General features: G+C 42.2%; 1 protein-coding gene across 2 annotated transcripts in view; it reads left to right on the forward strand.

Annotated features, from left to right (window-relative positions):
* EPC1 (enhancer of polycomb homolog 1) overlaps positions 1–15,991 on the forward strand; it is a 623,061-nt gene that overhangs the window by 240,854 nt on the left and 366,216 nt on the right. For both annotated transcript variants that reach the window (XM_053713859.1, XM_053713858.1), the window contains exons 3-4: positions 15,351–15,496; positions 15,645–15,851. In XM_053713859.1, coding sequence (XP_053569834.1) covers positions 15,351–15,496; positions 15,645–15,851 — 353 coding nt within the window. The remainder of the gene's footprint in view (positions 1–15,350; positions 15,497–15,644; positions 15,852–15,991) is intronic.

Consider the following 15,991-nt stretch of genomic DNA (forward strand, 5'->3'; position numbering starts at 1 on the left):
TCAGATTCCAGTCGGACAACATTACCTCGGTGGGTTAACTAAACCATCTGGGGGGAACGAGAAGCTCCCTAGCCATGAGGTTAGTATCTCGGATTCTGGATTGGGCGGAGACTCACAATTGTTAGCTCTCAGTGATTCACATCCCGGGTGTGGACAACTGGGAAGCAGATTTTCTGAGCAGACAGACGTTTCATCCAGGGGAATGGTCCCTCCATCCTGAGATGTTCGCAGAAATCTGCAGCAGATGGGGGACGCCGGAGATTGATCTTATGGCGTCCAGACTCAAATGCAAGCTACCCAGAAACTGGTCACGATCCAGGCAGAACTGATAGATGCCTTGGCGGTACCCTGGGACTTCAACCTAATTTACATATTTCCACCGTTACCTCTTCTACCTCGGGTAGTGGCCCGCATCAAGCATGAGCAAGCTTTGACTGTTCTGATTGCTCCGTCGTGGCCGCGGAGGATGTGGTTTGCGGATCTAGTGGCAATGTCGTCGTCTCCGCCGTGGAAGTTACCTTGTTGCACAGATCTGCTGGTTCAAGGTTCTTTTCTACATCAAAATCTAGATTCTCGGAGGCTGACTGCGTGGAGATTGAATGACTAGTCTTAGCCAAGACAGGATTTTTGGAAAAAGTGATTGACACACTCGCTCAGGCCACGAAGCCGGTCACTCGTCGCATCTACCACAAGGTTTGGAGGACCTACTTGTCCTGGTGTGAGGAACGAGGATATCCCTGGCATAAGGTCAGGGTATCCAGGATCTTGGCTTTACTACAGGACGATCTGGATAAAGGTCTTGCTGCCAGTTCCCTAAGGGGACAGATTTCGGGTTTTTCCGTACTTTTGCATAGGAAGATTGCGGAGGTTCCTGACATTCAGTCCTTTGTTCAGGCTCTGGTTAGGATCAGACCTGTGTTCAGGTATCCAGCTCCTCCTTGGAGCTTAAGCTTGGTTATTAAGGTTTTGCAGAGGACTCCGTTTGAGCCTATGCATGCTCTTGATATTAAGGTTCTTTCATGGAAAGTTCTTTTACTACTGGCTATTGCATCTGCACGCAGAATCTCTGAGCTGGCGGCCTCCCTACTTAGTTTTTCATGCTGATAAGGTGGTTCTTCGCACTGGATTGGGATTTCTTCCCCAGGTAGTGTTGAGTAGCAGCATCAATCAGGAAATTGTGGTTCCTTTGTGTCTTAACCCGTCTTCTTCGAAGGAGAGTTTACTTCATAATTTGGACGTGGTTCGGTTGTTGAAGTTTTATCTTCAGGTTACAAAAGAGTTTAGACAGACTTCGTCTTTATTTGTTGTGTATTCGGGGAAACACAGGGGGCAAAGGGCCTCTGCCACCTCTCTATCCTTTTGGTTGAGGAATATGATCCGTCTGGCATATGAGACAGCAGGGCACAAGCCTCCTCAGAGGATTACGGCTCACTCAACTTGAGCTGTGACCTCTTCTTGGGCCTTTAAGAATGAGGCCTCTATGGAGCAGATTTGTAATGTGGCTACTTGGTCTTCCTTACATATTTTTTTAAAATTTATAAATTTGACGTTTTTGCTTGGGCGGAAGCAGCTTTTGGGAGAAAAGGTTTTGCAGGCTGTGGTGCCCTCAGTATAAGGTCTGCCTCCTTTAACCCTCCCGTTTTTTTTCATTCAGTGTCCTCTAGAGCTTGGGTATTTGTTCCCACAAGTAATGAATGAAGCAGTGGACTCTCTCCTCCCAGACGGAAAACATAAATCATGCTTACCTGATAATTTTATTTCCATCGGTGGAGGAGAGTCCTTTGCACCCGCCCGTTTCTCCGGTGGGTGGACCTGAATTTATATTACTCTTCTGGCACCATTTATACCCTGATATTTCTCCTACTGTTCCTTGTTCCCTTGGCAGAATGATTGGGGGATGAGGGGAGTGGGGGAGGTGTTTAAGCCTTTGGTTGGGGTGTCTTTGCCTCCTCCTGGTGGCCAGTTTCTTAATTCCCACAAGCAAAAGCAATGTAAAATGTTTACAGCCTCTTTAACTCTTCAAATAAGTTATATCTGTGGAAGAATTATCAAAAGGGTGAGCACAAAGCAATATTAAAATTGTTGAATATTTCTGACTGATGTGCAGCCTCTACTCTTAACTAATAATTTTAAATTTGATCCTTTTTGGCGGTATTATGTGGTTTAGCTGTGTTTTTTTAGCTTTTATAACCTGTAGCTCAATTCCCATCCATGAAGTCCAAATCTGTCTATCGACCTAATATATGTACAGTGGATATAAAAAGTCTACACACCCCTGTTAAAATGTCAGGTTTCTGTGATGTAAAAAAATGAGACAAAGATAAATCATTTCAGAACTTTTTCAACCTTTAATGTGACCTATAAACTGTACAACTCAATTGAAAAACAAACTGAAACCTTTAGGTAAAGGGAAGAAAAAATATAAAAATAAAATATCTAATACTTTGTTGAAGCACCTTTTGATTTTATTACAGCACTCAGTCATTTTGGGTATGAGTCTATCAGCATGGCACAATTTGCCCACTCTTCTTTGCAAAAACACTCCAAATCTCCTGTGCACAGCCCTCTTCAGATCACCCCACAGATTTTCAATCAGATTCAGGTCTGGGCTCTGGCTGGGCCATTCCAAAACTTTAATCTTCTTCTGGTAAAGCCATTCCTTTGTTGATTTGGATGTATGCTTTGGGTCGTTGTCATGCTGAAAGATGAAGTTCCTCTTCATGTTCAGCTTTCTAGCAGAAGCCTGAAGGTTTTGTGCCAATATTGACTGGTATTTGGAACTGTTCATAATTCCCTCTACCTTGACTTCAGTTCCAGCTGAAAAAAACAGCCCCAAAGCATGATGCTGCCACCACCATGCTTCACTGTGGGTATGGTGTTCTTTTGGTGATGTGCAGTGTTTTTTTTTGCGCCAAACATATCTTTTGGAATTATGGCCAAAAAGTCCAACCTTCGTTTCATCAGACCATAACACCTTTTTCCACATGCTTTTGGGAGACTTCAGATGTGTTTTTGCAAAATGTAGCCTGGCTTGGATGTTTTTCTTCGTCGTTATTATTATTATTATTATTATTATCGGTTATTTGTAGAGCACCAACAGATTCCGCAGCGCTATAAACAAAGGCGGAGTACAACAAAACAATTATAGGGATCAAATGGGTAGAGGGTAGAGTTGCACTGTTGTAGTAAGCTCTTAAGAAGGTGATCTACAAACAGCTGGACTCTTAGGCTTACATGCTAAGGGGGTTCAGGGGATAGCAATGGAGGAGAGGAACTGGTATAAAGAAAGGTTAGCGTAGGTTGTATGCATCCCTCAACAGTAAAGTCTTTAGGGAGCACTTGAAGCTTTTAAAACTAGAAGAGAGTCTTGTGGAGCGAGGCAGAGAGTTCCACAAGATGGGAGCCAGTCTGGAGAAGTCCTGTAAACGGGAGTGTGAGGAGGTGACGAGAGGAGGAGAGTAGGAGGTCGTGAGCAGAGCGAAGGGGGCGGGAGGAAGAGTATCTGGAGACAAGGTCTGAGATATAGGGGGGAGCAGTGCAGTTGAGGGCTTTGTATGTCAGAATGAGAATTTTGTGTTTGATCCTAGAGGCAAGAGGAAGCCAGTGAAGGGATTGGCAGAGAGGTGCAGCAGATGAAGAGCGACATGTAAGGAAGATGAGTCTGGCAGAGGCATTCATTATGGATTGTAAAGGAGCTAGGCGGTAAGTGGGGAGACCAGAGAGGACAGAGTTGCAGTAATCGAGGCGGCAGAGAATGAGAGAGTGGATTAAAATCTTAGTTGTTTTGTGTAAGGAAGTGTCTAATTTTAGAGATTTTTTTAAGGTGGAAGCGGCAGGCTTTAGCCAATGACTGAATGTGAGGAGTGAAAGAAAGATCTGAGTCAAATGTGACCCAGAGACATCGGGCATGCGGGGTAGGGGTAATGATGAAGTTGTCGACAGTTATAGAGAGATTGGGAGTGGAGAGTTTAGAAGAAGGGGGGAAAATAAGGAGCTCAGTTTTGGAGAGATTTAGCTTGAGGTAGTGAGAGGACATCCAGTTGGAGATGTGAGAAAGACAGTTAGTGACACGGGTTAGCAAGGAAGGAGATAGGTCTGGTGCAGAGAAGTAGATTTGGGTGTTGTTGGCATACAAATGATATTGTAAACCGTGGGAGTTTATTAGGGAACCTAGTGATGACCAGTAGATTGAGAAGAGAAGGGGACCAAGAACAGAGCCTTGCGGTACTCCGACAGAAAGTGGTGACGGGGCAGAGGAGGCCCCAGAGAAGGCTACACTAAAGGTACGGGTTGATAGGTAGGAAGAGAGCCACGAGAGGGCTGTGTCACAGATGCCGAAGGATTGGAGGGTTTGGAGCAAAAGAGGGTGCTCAACAGTGTCAAAGGCTGCGGACAGATCAAGGAGGATAAGCAGAGAGAAGTGACCTTTTGATTTTGCTGTAAGTAGGTCGTTGGTAACCTTAACAATTGCTGTCTCTGTGGAGTGATGGGGATGAAATCCAGATTGCAATGGGTCAAGGATGGAGTTTATTGTAATGAAATGGGAAAGGCGTGCATAAGCTAGTTTTTCGAGAATCTTTGATGCAAGAGGGAGGAGGGAAATAGGGCGGTAGTTGGATGGGGAGGTAGGGTCAAGGGAAGGTTTTTTGAGGGTAGGTTTGACTAGTGCATGTTTCAGCGATGAGGGGAATATACCGGTGCTGAGGTAGAGGTTGAAAGTGTGTGTGAGTATAGAGGGAGGGGAGTAGCTGTGAGGGGATAGGGTCAAGGGGACAGGTAGTGAGGTGAGAGCGCGTATAAGTGCCGAAACTTCTTCCTCAGTAACAGGGGAGAATGAGCTAAGTTTAAGGTTATGTGGGTTGTGGTTGATTGAGAGCATTTGAGGGGGTGAGAGAATGGAATTATGTTGAGAGCTGATTTAATTTCTGATGGAGTTGATTTTGTTATTGAAGTGGTTGGCAAAGTCTTGAGCTGACAGAGAATTTGTATTAGGAGGTGGGGGAGGGCGGAGAAGAGTATTGAAAGTAGAGAACAAACGTTTTGGGTTTGAAGAAAGATTAGAGATAAGAGTAGAGAAGTAGTGTTGCTTATGGAAATAAAGGGCAGAGTAGTAGAAGTTCAAGATAAATTTGTAATGTTGAAAATCAGCTGAACTCCTAGATTTTCTACAGTGCCGCTCAGCAGTACGGGAACATCTGCGTAGGTATCGTGTCAGGGCTGAGGATGAGTGTTTGATTTCCGAACTATGGTAAGAGGGGCGAGATTGTCAAGGACGGATGTAAGGGTGGAATTATAGTGGCAGATAGATTGGTCAGAGCAGGAAAAGGAGGAGAAAGATGAGGAGAGGTTTGAGGGAATTAGAAAGCTGATGTTGATCTAATGACATAATGCTTCTGTGAAGTTTGGTGTGAGGAGCAGAAGGAGGGAGAGTTGTAGGGAGGGATGATATGTTGCAAGTAAGGAGATGGTGGTCAGAAAGAGGAAAGGGGGAGTTTGTAAAGTTTGAGAGAGTGCATCAATAGCTAAAGATCAGGTCAAGGGAGTGACCATCTTTGTGAGTGGGAGAATCAGTCCATTGTGACAAACCGAAAGAGGAAGTGAGTTGCAGAAGTTGTTTCTCTTGTAAGATGTATTGAGTCCACGGATTCATCCTTACTTGTGGGATATTCTCCTCCCCTACAGGAAGTGGCAGAGAGAGCACCCACAGCAGAGCTGCCTATATAGCTCCCCCCTTAGCTCCACCCCCCAGTCATTCTCTCTGCCTGCTTAACTGCTAGGAAGGGCAAGAGGAGTGTGGTGACAAAAATGTTAGTTTTTTATTTTCTGAAGAAAAAGTTAGTTATTTTAAATGGTACCGGTGTGTACTATTTACTCTCTGGCAGAAAAGGGATGAAGATTTCTGCAAGGAGGAGGATGATCTTAGCATTTTGTAACTAAGATCCACTGCTGTTAACACAAGGGCTGAAGAGTACAGGAAAACTTCAGTTGGGGGAACGGTTTGCATGCTAAGCTGCATATGCGGTATGATCAGTCTATATTTTTCTAGACAGACTGTGTTAATTCTAGAAAAGGCTGGCATTATTCCCATGAGGGAAGGGTAAGCTGTATTCAGACTCTTTAATAGGAATTTCAGCTTGCATAAAGGGCTCATTAGTTACTGGTGACACTGTTAAAAAAAAAAAACAACAGTTTTTGTTTATTCAGTGAATGATGCAATTATAACGTTTTTGAAGGGACTAAAGGGGTCATTGTGGCTTGTTTTGGGGTTTTTTAACCCACATGGTTAATTTAGAGACACTCTGGTGTTTGTTTGATAGACCTCAAAACATCGAGTGAGGTGGGAGGGGTCTATTTTCGCGCCTCAGTTGCGCAGTTTCCTTTCCTCAGAGACTTCTGCTTCTCCTGAGGTTCCTGCTGTGTTTGAGGGCTGTAAAAGAAGTTTTTCCCCACAAATCGTTCTGAAGGACAGGTAGGAGCCACAGCAGAGCTGTGGCAAGGTGCTGAAAGTCTTTTTTACTGGTTTTGACGTTTTTTCAATCCGGTTTTGCCATTAAGGGGTTAATTGTTTATTTGCATAGCTGTGCAAAGTCACTAAGTCTTTATGATGCTACTGTAAAAAATGTGTTAAGTTTACTGCTTTTTTACACTGTTTTGCAGAATTTGTGCAACTTTTTTTCTCTTAAAGGCACAGTACCGTTTTAATTCTAAGTGTTATTTACTTTGATTACAGTGTTTTCCAAGCTTGCTTGTTACATTACTAGCCTGTTTAACATGTCTGACACCAAGGAAAATCCTTGTTCAATATGTTTTGGAAGCCATTGAGGAACCCCCTCTTAGAATGTGTCCCAATTGTACTGATATGTCTATAAACTATAAAGAATATATATTAGCACTTAAAGATAGAGCAATAGATGATTCTCAGTCAGAAGTAAATGAGGGTTCGCCATCTAGCTCTCCCAAAGTGTCACAACCAGTAACGCCCGCTCAAGTGACGTCAAGTACGTCTAGTGCGTCAAATTTTACTTTACAGGATATGGCCACAGTTATGAATACAATCCTCACAGAGGTTTTATCTAAACTGCCTGGTTTACAAGGAAAGCGGGACAGCTCTGGTTTTAGGAAAAATGCTGAGCCGTCTGATGCTTTAGTAGTCGTATCTGATATGCCCTCACAATGCTCTGAAGAAGGGGTGATGGATTTGTTATCTGAGGGATGCTTCCTCAGACAGATTCTGATATGACGGCCTTTAATTTTAAGCTTGAACACCTCCGCTTATTGCTCAGGGAGGTATTAGCGACTCTAGATGATTGTGACCCTATAGTGGTTCCAGAGAAATTGTGTAAAATGGATAAATACTTAGAGGTTCCTGTTTACACTGATGTTTTTCCAGTCCCTAAGAGGATTGTGAATATTATTACTAAGGAGTGGGATAGATCAGGTATTGCGTTCTCTCCTTCTCTTGTTTTTAAGAAAATGTTTCCCATATCTGACACCATGCGGCACTCATGGCAGACAGTTCCTATGGTGGAGGGAGCTATTTCTACTCTGTCTAAGCATACAACTATACCTATCGAAGACAGTTGTGCTTTCAAAGATCCTATAGATAAAAAATTAGAGGGTCTCCTGAAGAAAATTTTTGTTCATCAGGGTTTTTCTCTCCAATCTATTGCGTGCATTGTTCCTGTAACTACTGCAGCTGCTTTCTGGTTTGAGGCTCTAGTAGAGGCTCTTAAGATGGAGACTCCATTAGAGGAGATTATGGTCAGAATTAAGGCCCTTAAGTTGGCTAATTCTTTTATTACTAATGCCGCATTTCAACTGGCTAAATTAGCGGCAAAGAATTCAGGTTTTGCCATTTTAGCACGCAGGGCGTTATGGATTAAGTCCTGGTCTGCTGATGTGTTTTGAACATCCCTTTTCAAAGGGAAGACCCTATTCGGGCCTGAACTGAAAGAGATTATTTCAGACATCACTGGAGGCAAAGGTCATACCCTTCCTCAGGATAGATCAAATAAGATGAGGACCAAACAAAATAATTTTCGTTCCTTTCTGAACTTTAAGAGTGGTCCCGCTTCAGCTTCCTCTGCTGCAAATTGCTGCCCAATCCAAGTCAGTCTGGAGACTTAACCAGGCTTGGAACAAGGGTAAACAGGCCAAGAAGCCTGCAGCTGCCTCTAAGACAGCATGAAGGGGTAGCCCCCGATCCGGGACCGGATCTAGTAGGGGGCAGACTCTCTCTCTCTTCGCTCAGGCTTGGGCAAGAGATTTTCACGATCCCTGGGCTTTAGAAATTGTGTCCCAGGGATATCTTCTGGAATTCAAAGACTCCCTTTCAAGGGGAAGATTTCACATTTCTCGATTTGTCTGTAAACCAGACAAAGAGGGAGGCGTTCTTACGCCGTGTAGAAGACCTACATACCATGGGGGTGATCCGCCCAGTCCCAAAAGAGGAACAGGGGCTAGGGTTCTACTCAAACCTGTTTGTGGTTCCCAAAAAAGAGGGAACTTTCAGACCAATCTTGGATCTCAAAATTCTAAACAAGTTCCTCAAAGTTCCATCATTCAAGATGGAGACTATTAAGACTATTCTACCTCTGATCCAGGAGGGTCAATATATGACTACCGTGGATTTAAGGGATGCGTATCTACACATCTCTATTCACAGAAATCATCATCAATTTCTCAGATTCACCTTTCTAAACAGGCTTTACCAGCTTGTGGCCCTTCCCTTCGGGTTGGCCACGGCTCCAAGTATTTTCACAAAGGTGCTAGGGTCCCTTCTGGCGGTTCTACGACCACGGGGCATAGCAGTGGCGCCTTATCTAGACGACATCTTAATTCAGGCATTGTCTTTCTAGCTAGCCAAGTCTCACACGGACATCGTGTTGGCTTTTCTGAGATCTCACGGGTGGAAGGTGAACATGAAAAAAAGTTCTCTTCCCTCTTACAAGAGTTTCCTTTCTAGGGACTCTTAATAGATTCGGTAGAAATGAAAATATTTCTGACGGAGGTCAGAAAATCAAAACTCTTAACCTCTTGCCGAGCTCTTCATTCCATTCCTCGGCCATCAGTGGCTCAGTGTATGGGGGTAATCGGACTCATGGTAGCGGCATTGGACATAGTTCCTTTTGCCCGCCTACACCTCAGATCACTGCAACTATGCATGCTCAAACAGTGGAATGGGGATTATGCAGATTTATCTCCTCAACTGCATCTGGACCAGGAGACCAAAGATTCTCTTCTCTGGTGGTTGTCTCAGGACCACCTGTCTCAGGGAATGTACTTCCGCAGGCCAGAGTGGCTCATTGTAACGACAGATGCCAGCTTGCTAGGCTGGGGTGCAGTCTGGAACTCCCTGTAAACACAGGGCTTATGGTTTCGGGAGGAATCTCTTCTTCCGATAAACATTCTAGAACTGAGAGCGATATTCAATGCACTTCAGACATGGCCTCAGCTTTCTGCGGCCAAATTCATCAGCTTTCAGTCGGACAACATCACGACTGTAGCTTATATCAATCATCAAGGAGGAACAAGGAGTTCTCTAGCGATGATGGAGGTAACCAAAATTATCCGATGGGCAGAGGATCACTCTTGCCATCTCTCAGCAATCTACATCCCAGGAGTAGAGAACTGGGAGCCGGATTTCCTAAGTCGTCAGACTTTTCATCCGGGGGAGTGGGAACTTCATCAGGAGGTATTTGCTCAGCTGATTCAGCTATGGGGCACACTAGAATTGGATCTGATGGCGTCCTGTCAGAATGCCAAACTTCCTTGTTACGGGTCCAGGTCCCGGGATCCCAAGGCGGTGCTGATAGATGCTCTAGCAGTGCCTTGGTCCTTCAAGAATGAAGCAGGATTGAGTTTCGGTGATTCTGATAGTACCTGCGTGGCCACGCAGGACTTAGTATGCAGACCTAGTGGACATGTCCTCGGTTCCACAGTGGATTCTGCCAATGAGGCGGGACCTTCTAATCCAAGGTCTTTTCACGCATCCAAATCTAGTTTCTCTGCGTCTGACTGCTTGGAGATTGAACACCTGATTCTATCAAAGCGTGGTTTCTTTGAGTCGGTCATTGATACCCTGATTCAGGCTAGAAAGCCTGTCACCAGGAAGATCTATCATAAGATTTGGCACAAATATCTTTATTGATGTGAATCCAAAGGTTACTCGTGGAGTAAGATTAGGATTCTTAGAATATTGTCTTTTCTCCAAGAAGGTTTGGAGAAGGGATTATCAGCTAGTTCCCTAAAAGGGTAAATATCTGTTTTGTCTATTCTACTACACAAACGTCTGGCAGATGTCCCAGATATTCAAGCATTTAGTCTGGCTTTGGTCAGAATTAAGCCTGTATTTAAGCCTGTTGCTCCGCCTTGGAGCCTAAACTTAGTCCTTAAAGTTTTTCAAGGGGTTCCGTTTGAACCTATGCATTCCATAGATATTAAGCTTCTATCTTGGAAAGTTTTGTTTTTAGTAGCTATCTCTTCGGCTCGAAGAGTTTCTGAGCTATCTGCTTTACAGTGTGATTCCCCTTATCTTATTTTCCATACAGATAAGGTGGTTTTGCATACCAAACCTGGGTTTCTTCCTAAGGTTCTTTCTAATAAGAATATCAACCAAGAGATTGTTGTTCCTTCACTGTGTCCTAATCCTTCTTCAAAGAAGGAACGTCTATTGCACAATCTTGATGTCGTTCGTGCTTTAAAGTTCTACTTGCAAACAACTAAAGATTTCCGTCAAACATCCTCATTGTTTGTTGTTTATTCTGGTAAGCGGAGAGGTCAAAAGGCTACGGCTACCTCTTTCCTTTTGGCTGAAAAGCATCATCTGTTTGGCCTATGAGACTGCTGGACAGCAGCCTCCTGAAAGAATTACTGCTCATTCTTCTAGAGTTGTGGCTTTCTCATGGGCTTTTAAAAATGAGGCTTCTGTTGAACAGATTTGTAATGCGGCGACTGGGTCTTCGCTTCATACTTTTTCCATATTTTACAAATTTGATACTTTTGCTTCTTTGGAGGCTATTTTTGGGAGAAAGGTTCTACAAGCAGTGGTGCCTTCCGTTTAAGGTCCCTGTCTTGTCCCTCCCTTCATCCGTGTCCTAAAGCTTTGGTATTCGTATCCCACAAGTAAGGATGAATCCGTGGACTCGATACATCTTACAAGAGAAAACATAATTTATGCTTACCTGATAAATTTATTTCTCTTGTGATGTATCGAGTCCACGGCCCGCCCTTTTTATTAAGACAGGCATATATATTTTTATTTTTAAACTTTCAGTCACCACTGCACCCTATAGTTTCTCCTTTTTCTTCCTAGCCTTTGGTCGAATGACTGGGGGGTGGAGCTAAGGGGGGAGCTATATAGGCAGCTCTGCTGTGGGTGCTCTCTGCCACTTCCTGTAGGGGAGGAGAGTATCCCACAAATAAGGATGAATCCGTGGACTCGATACATCACAAGAGAAATAAATTTATCAGGTAAGCATAAATTATGTTTTTGCAGAGGAGGCAGTGGGAATGTCAAGAGGGATGTTGAAGTCACCAAGAATGAGGGAAGGGGTGTCTGAGGAAAGGAAATAAGGTAGCCAGGCAGCCATGTGATCTAGAAATTGAGTTGAGGAGCCAGGAGGACGGTATATGACTGCAACACGTATAGAAAGAGGAGAGAATAAGTGAATCATGTGGGTTTCGAATGAGGAAAATGTGAGGGAAGAGATGGGATGTATTTGTTGAAAGGTGCAACGAGAGTAAAGTAAAATGCCTACACCACCTCCTTTTCTATTACCAGACCTAGGAGTGTGGCTGAAGTGGAGACCCCCATGTGACAGAGCAGCAGTGGATGCTGTGTCTAGGGGAGAGAGCCAGGTTTCTGTTAGGGCCAGAAGGTTGAGGGAGTGGGAGATAAAGAGGTAATGTATAGAAGTGAGTTTGTTGCAAACAGAGCGAGAGTTCCAGAGTGCACAAGTGAAAGGGGAAGTGGCTTTTGATGCAAGAGGAACGTGAGTAAGGTTGTCAGAGTTTTGTTTTTTGAGTCTGTGGGATGGTATACATGGATGTGCACGGCTAGGCAGTTGTTGGGGACCAGGATTAGGGGAGATGTCACCAGCAGTTAGTAAAAGCAAGAGGGAGAGTGACATGAGATGAGATACAGATTTGCAGTAATGAGACTGCTTTTGAGACAAGGTGCAGGGGGAGAGAGAGTGTTTAGGAATAGGTAAAGTTCGTGAGTACAACAGTAAGGTGAGTTTAAGAGAGATGGGCTAATGCAGTGATTTTTAACCTTTTTTTTGCCGTGGCACACTTTTTTACATTAAAAAATCCTGTGGCACACCACCATCCCAAAATTTAAAAAAAAATCACACATTGTAGCCTAATACAGCATATATATATATATATATATACATACACAAACACACATACTGTATGTATTGTGCTGTTATGCCATGCCTCCTACAAACTACCCCTGCACTGGGAGTAAAAAACAAGCAAGTTTAAAAAATATGTCACACTGTTGTCAATCTGCCGTGGCACACCTGAGGATCTCTCACGGCACACTGGTTGAAAAACACTGGGCTAATGAAAAGTGCAGGTGGAGAGGGAGAAGGAGTAATTTAATAATGTAGTTTGTTATAGAGACAAAAGGCAGCAAAAAGGAATAAGAAGATATTAGGCATTTTTACAAAAGAGGGAACCAGTTAAACACATAAGGCACAGTATTACAGTAGCAATTGCATAGGAAAACAGTAAGGTATATCAAACATAATATTACAAAAGTACCTGCCTTTATCTTGCCCCTTGCCCAATCCTTGTTGAATTCTTGTATAATTATATTGCTAATGCCTCACTTATAAAATGTTCACTTAATTCTTGTATAATTCTATTGCTAATGCCTCACTTATAAAATGGTCACTTAATTCTTGTATAATTCTATTGCTAATGCCTCACTTATAAAATGGTCACTTAATTCTTGTATAATTCTATTGCTAATGTCTCACTTATAAAATGTTCACTTAAAGGGACACTGAACCCAAAAAAAATATTTTGTGATTCAGATAGAGCATGCAATTTTAAGCAACTTTCTAATTTACTCCTAATATCAATATTTATTCGTTCTTTTGCTATCTTTATATAAAAAAGGCCTCGACTTTTTTCTTGGTTCAGAACTCTGGACAGCAGTTTTTGATTGGTGGATGAATTTATTTACCAATCAGCAAGGACAACCTAGGTTGTTCACCAAAAATGGGCCGGCATCTAAACTTACATTCTGTTGCATTTCAAATAAAGGTATCAAGAGAATAAAGAACATTTGATAATAGGAGTAAATTAGAAAGTTGCTTAAAATGTCATGCTCTTTCTGAATCACAAAAGAAAAAAATTGGGTTCAGTGTCCCTTTAATTCTTGTATAATTATATTGCCAATGCCTCACTTATAAAATGTTCACTTTAAAAATGTGAACATATGTTGTTATAGCAATGCACATCCCAGTGCAATGCACATCCCAAACTAGTGTGAAATATATGCAGAGAGGGCAGTCAGCCGAGTCCACTAAATTTAGTTGATTACTAATTAAAGACACTTGGAAAGGCCAATTGGAAAGTTAGATTTTGGTCTGGTCAGGGTGAGATGTTAAGTAAACAGACAATAAAATTTGGGGGAGGTTAAAACTATGGAACAAGACAGCTATACATTTTAGAATAATAGCAAGTATTGATAAGGATTGAACATCACATGGCAATTTACTGAACATTAGAAATAAGACATTGGATAACAGTACAACAGATGTAGGACTAAATTAACAAACTAAAATAATTTGCTCTATGTAAATATTCACGTACCAGAAGAGTTACAGGAGAGTAAAAAACACCAGAGAGCAGTGAATAGTTTGCAGATTGACAGGGTCTCTATTCACGTACCAGAAGAGAGTTACAGGAGAGTAAAAAACACCAGAGAGCAGTGAATAGTTTGCAGATTGACAGGGTCTCTATTCACGTACCAGAAGAGAGTTACAGGAGAGTAAAAAACACCAGAGAGCAGTGAATAGTTTGCAGATTGACAGGGTCTGTATTCACGTACCAGAAGAGAGTTACAGGAGAATAAAAAACACCAGAGAGCAGTGAATAGTTTGCAGATTGACAGGGTCTCTATTCACGTACCAGAAGAGAGTTACAGGAGAATAAAAAACACCAGAGAGCAGTGAATAGTTTGCAGATTGACAGGGTCTCTATTCACGTACCAGAAGAAGAGAGTTACAGGAGAGTAAAAAACACCAGAGAGCAGTGAATAGTTTGCAGATTGACAGGGTCTGTATTCACGTACCAGAAGAGAGTTACAGTAGAGTAAAAAACACCAGAGAGTAGTGAATAGTTTGCAGATTGACAGGGTCTCTATTCACTTACCTGAAAGCAGAGGAGAGAGAATAGGGTTAGCTTGATGTAGTGTGCAATTCTTCAGCAGATGTCAATAGGCAGCATGTTGTCTTAATAAGCAGCACTGTGCTGAGTCGTGAGTGCAGTTCTTGTATAATTCTATTGCTAATGCCTCACTTATAAAATGTTCACTTTAAAAATGTGAACATATGTTATAGCAATGCACATCTCAGTGCGTAAGAAAAGGCTTTCATCTTGCCACTATACCCCATAGCCCAGACATATGAAGAATACGTGAGATTGTTGTCACATGTACCACACAGCCAGTACTTGCCAGATATTCCTGCAGCTCCTTTAATGTTGCTGTAGGCCTCTTGGTAGCCTCCCAGACCAGTTTTCTTCTCGTCTTTTCATCAATTTTGGAGGGACGTCCAGTTCTTGGTAATGTCACTGTTGTGCCATATTTTCTACACTTGATGATGACTGTCTTCACTGTGTTATATGATATATCTAATGCCTTGGAAATTCTTTTGTACCCTTCTCCTGACTGATACCTTTTAACAATGAGATCCCTCTGATGCTTTGGAAGCTCTCTGTGGAACATGGCTTTTGCTGTGGGATGCGACTAAGAAAATTTTAGGAAAGACCAACTAGAGTAGCTGAACTTTATTTGGGGTTAATCAGAGGCAGGTGTATGCTGACTCCTATTTAACATGATTTTGAATGTGATTGCTTAATTCTGAACACAGCTACATCCCCACTTATGCAACTACATTTTTTTTTTCTTCCCTCCACATAAAATATTTCAGTTTGTTTTTCAATTGAGTTGTACATTTTATAGGTCACATTAAAGGTGTAAAAAGTTCTGAAATGATTTATCTTTGTCTCATTTTTTTACATCACAGAAATTTTAACAGGTGTGTGTAGCCTTTTTATATCTACTGTATATGTTTGTTGGAGTTTCTAACATTTATAATATATTTGTTTAGCTTTTAGTTTGGATGCTGAGCAACCGGATTATGACATGGACTCTGAAGATGATGCCTTTATGAACAAACTGAAAAAGAAAATGGACATCTCCCCTCTGCAATTTGAGGAGATGATTGACCGATTAGAGAAAGGAAGTGGACAACAGGTATAAGTGTTTTATATATATTTATATATATCTATATATATATATATATATATATATATATATATATCTTCCCCCACCCCCCAATAATGTGTATATTTAGAATGGCACATTGTAACATTTACTAAAATTCCCTTCATTTTCTCTTTAGGCAGTTAATCTCCAGGAGGCCAAACTCTTGCTTAAAGAAGATGATGAGTTGATTACAGAGGTTTATGATTATTGGATTAAGAAAAGGAAAAATTGCCGTGGCTCCTCTCTTATACCAGCAGTAAAACAGGAGAAGCGTGATGGCTCAAGCACTAGTGACCCTTATGTTGCTTTCAGAAGGCGGACAGAAAAGATGCAAACGCGAAAGGTGAGCTGGAATGTGGTCTGTATGTCCAGTGCAGCAGTTTTATGCTGATAAATAGAATAATACAAAAAACTTTAATCTGTTCTAAAAATGTAACGTTCTTTCCAATGGCATGGAGAGTGCTGTTACCCTTTACCGCACTG

The sequence above is a fragment of the Bombina bombina genome, chromosome 5 (genome assembly GCF_027579735.1).
Source record: "Bombina bombina isolate aBomBom1 chromosome 5, aBomBom1.pri, whole genome shotgun sequence".
NCBI classification, from domain to species: Eukaryota; Metazoa; Chordata; class Amphibia; order Anura; family Bombinatoridae; genus Bombina; species Bombina bombina.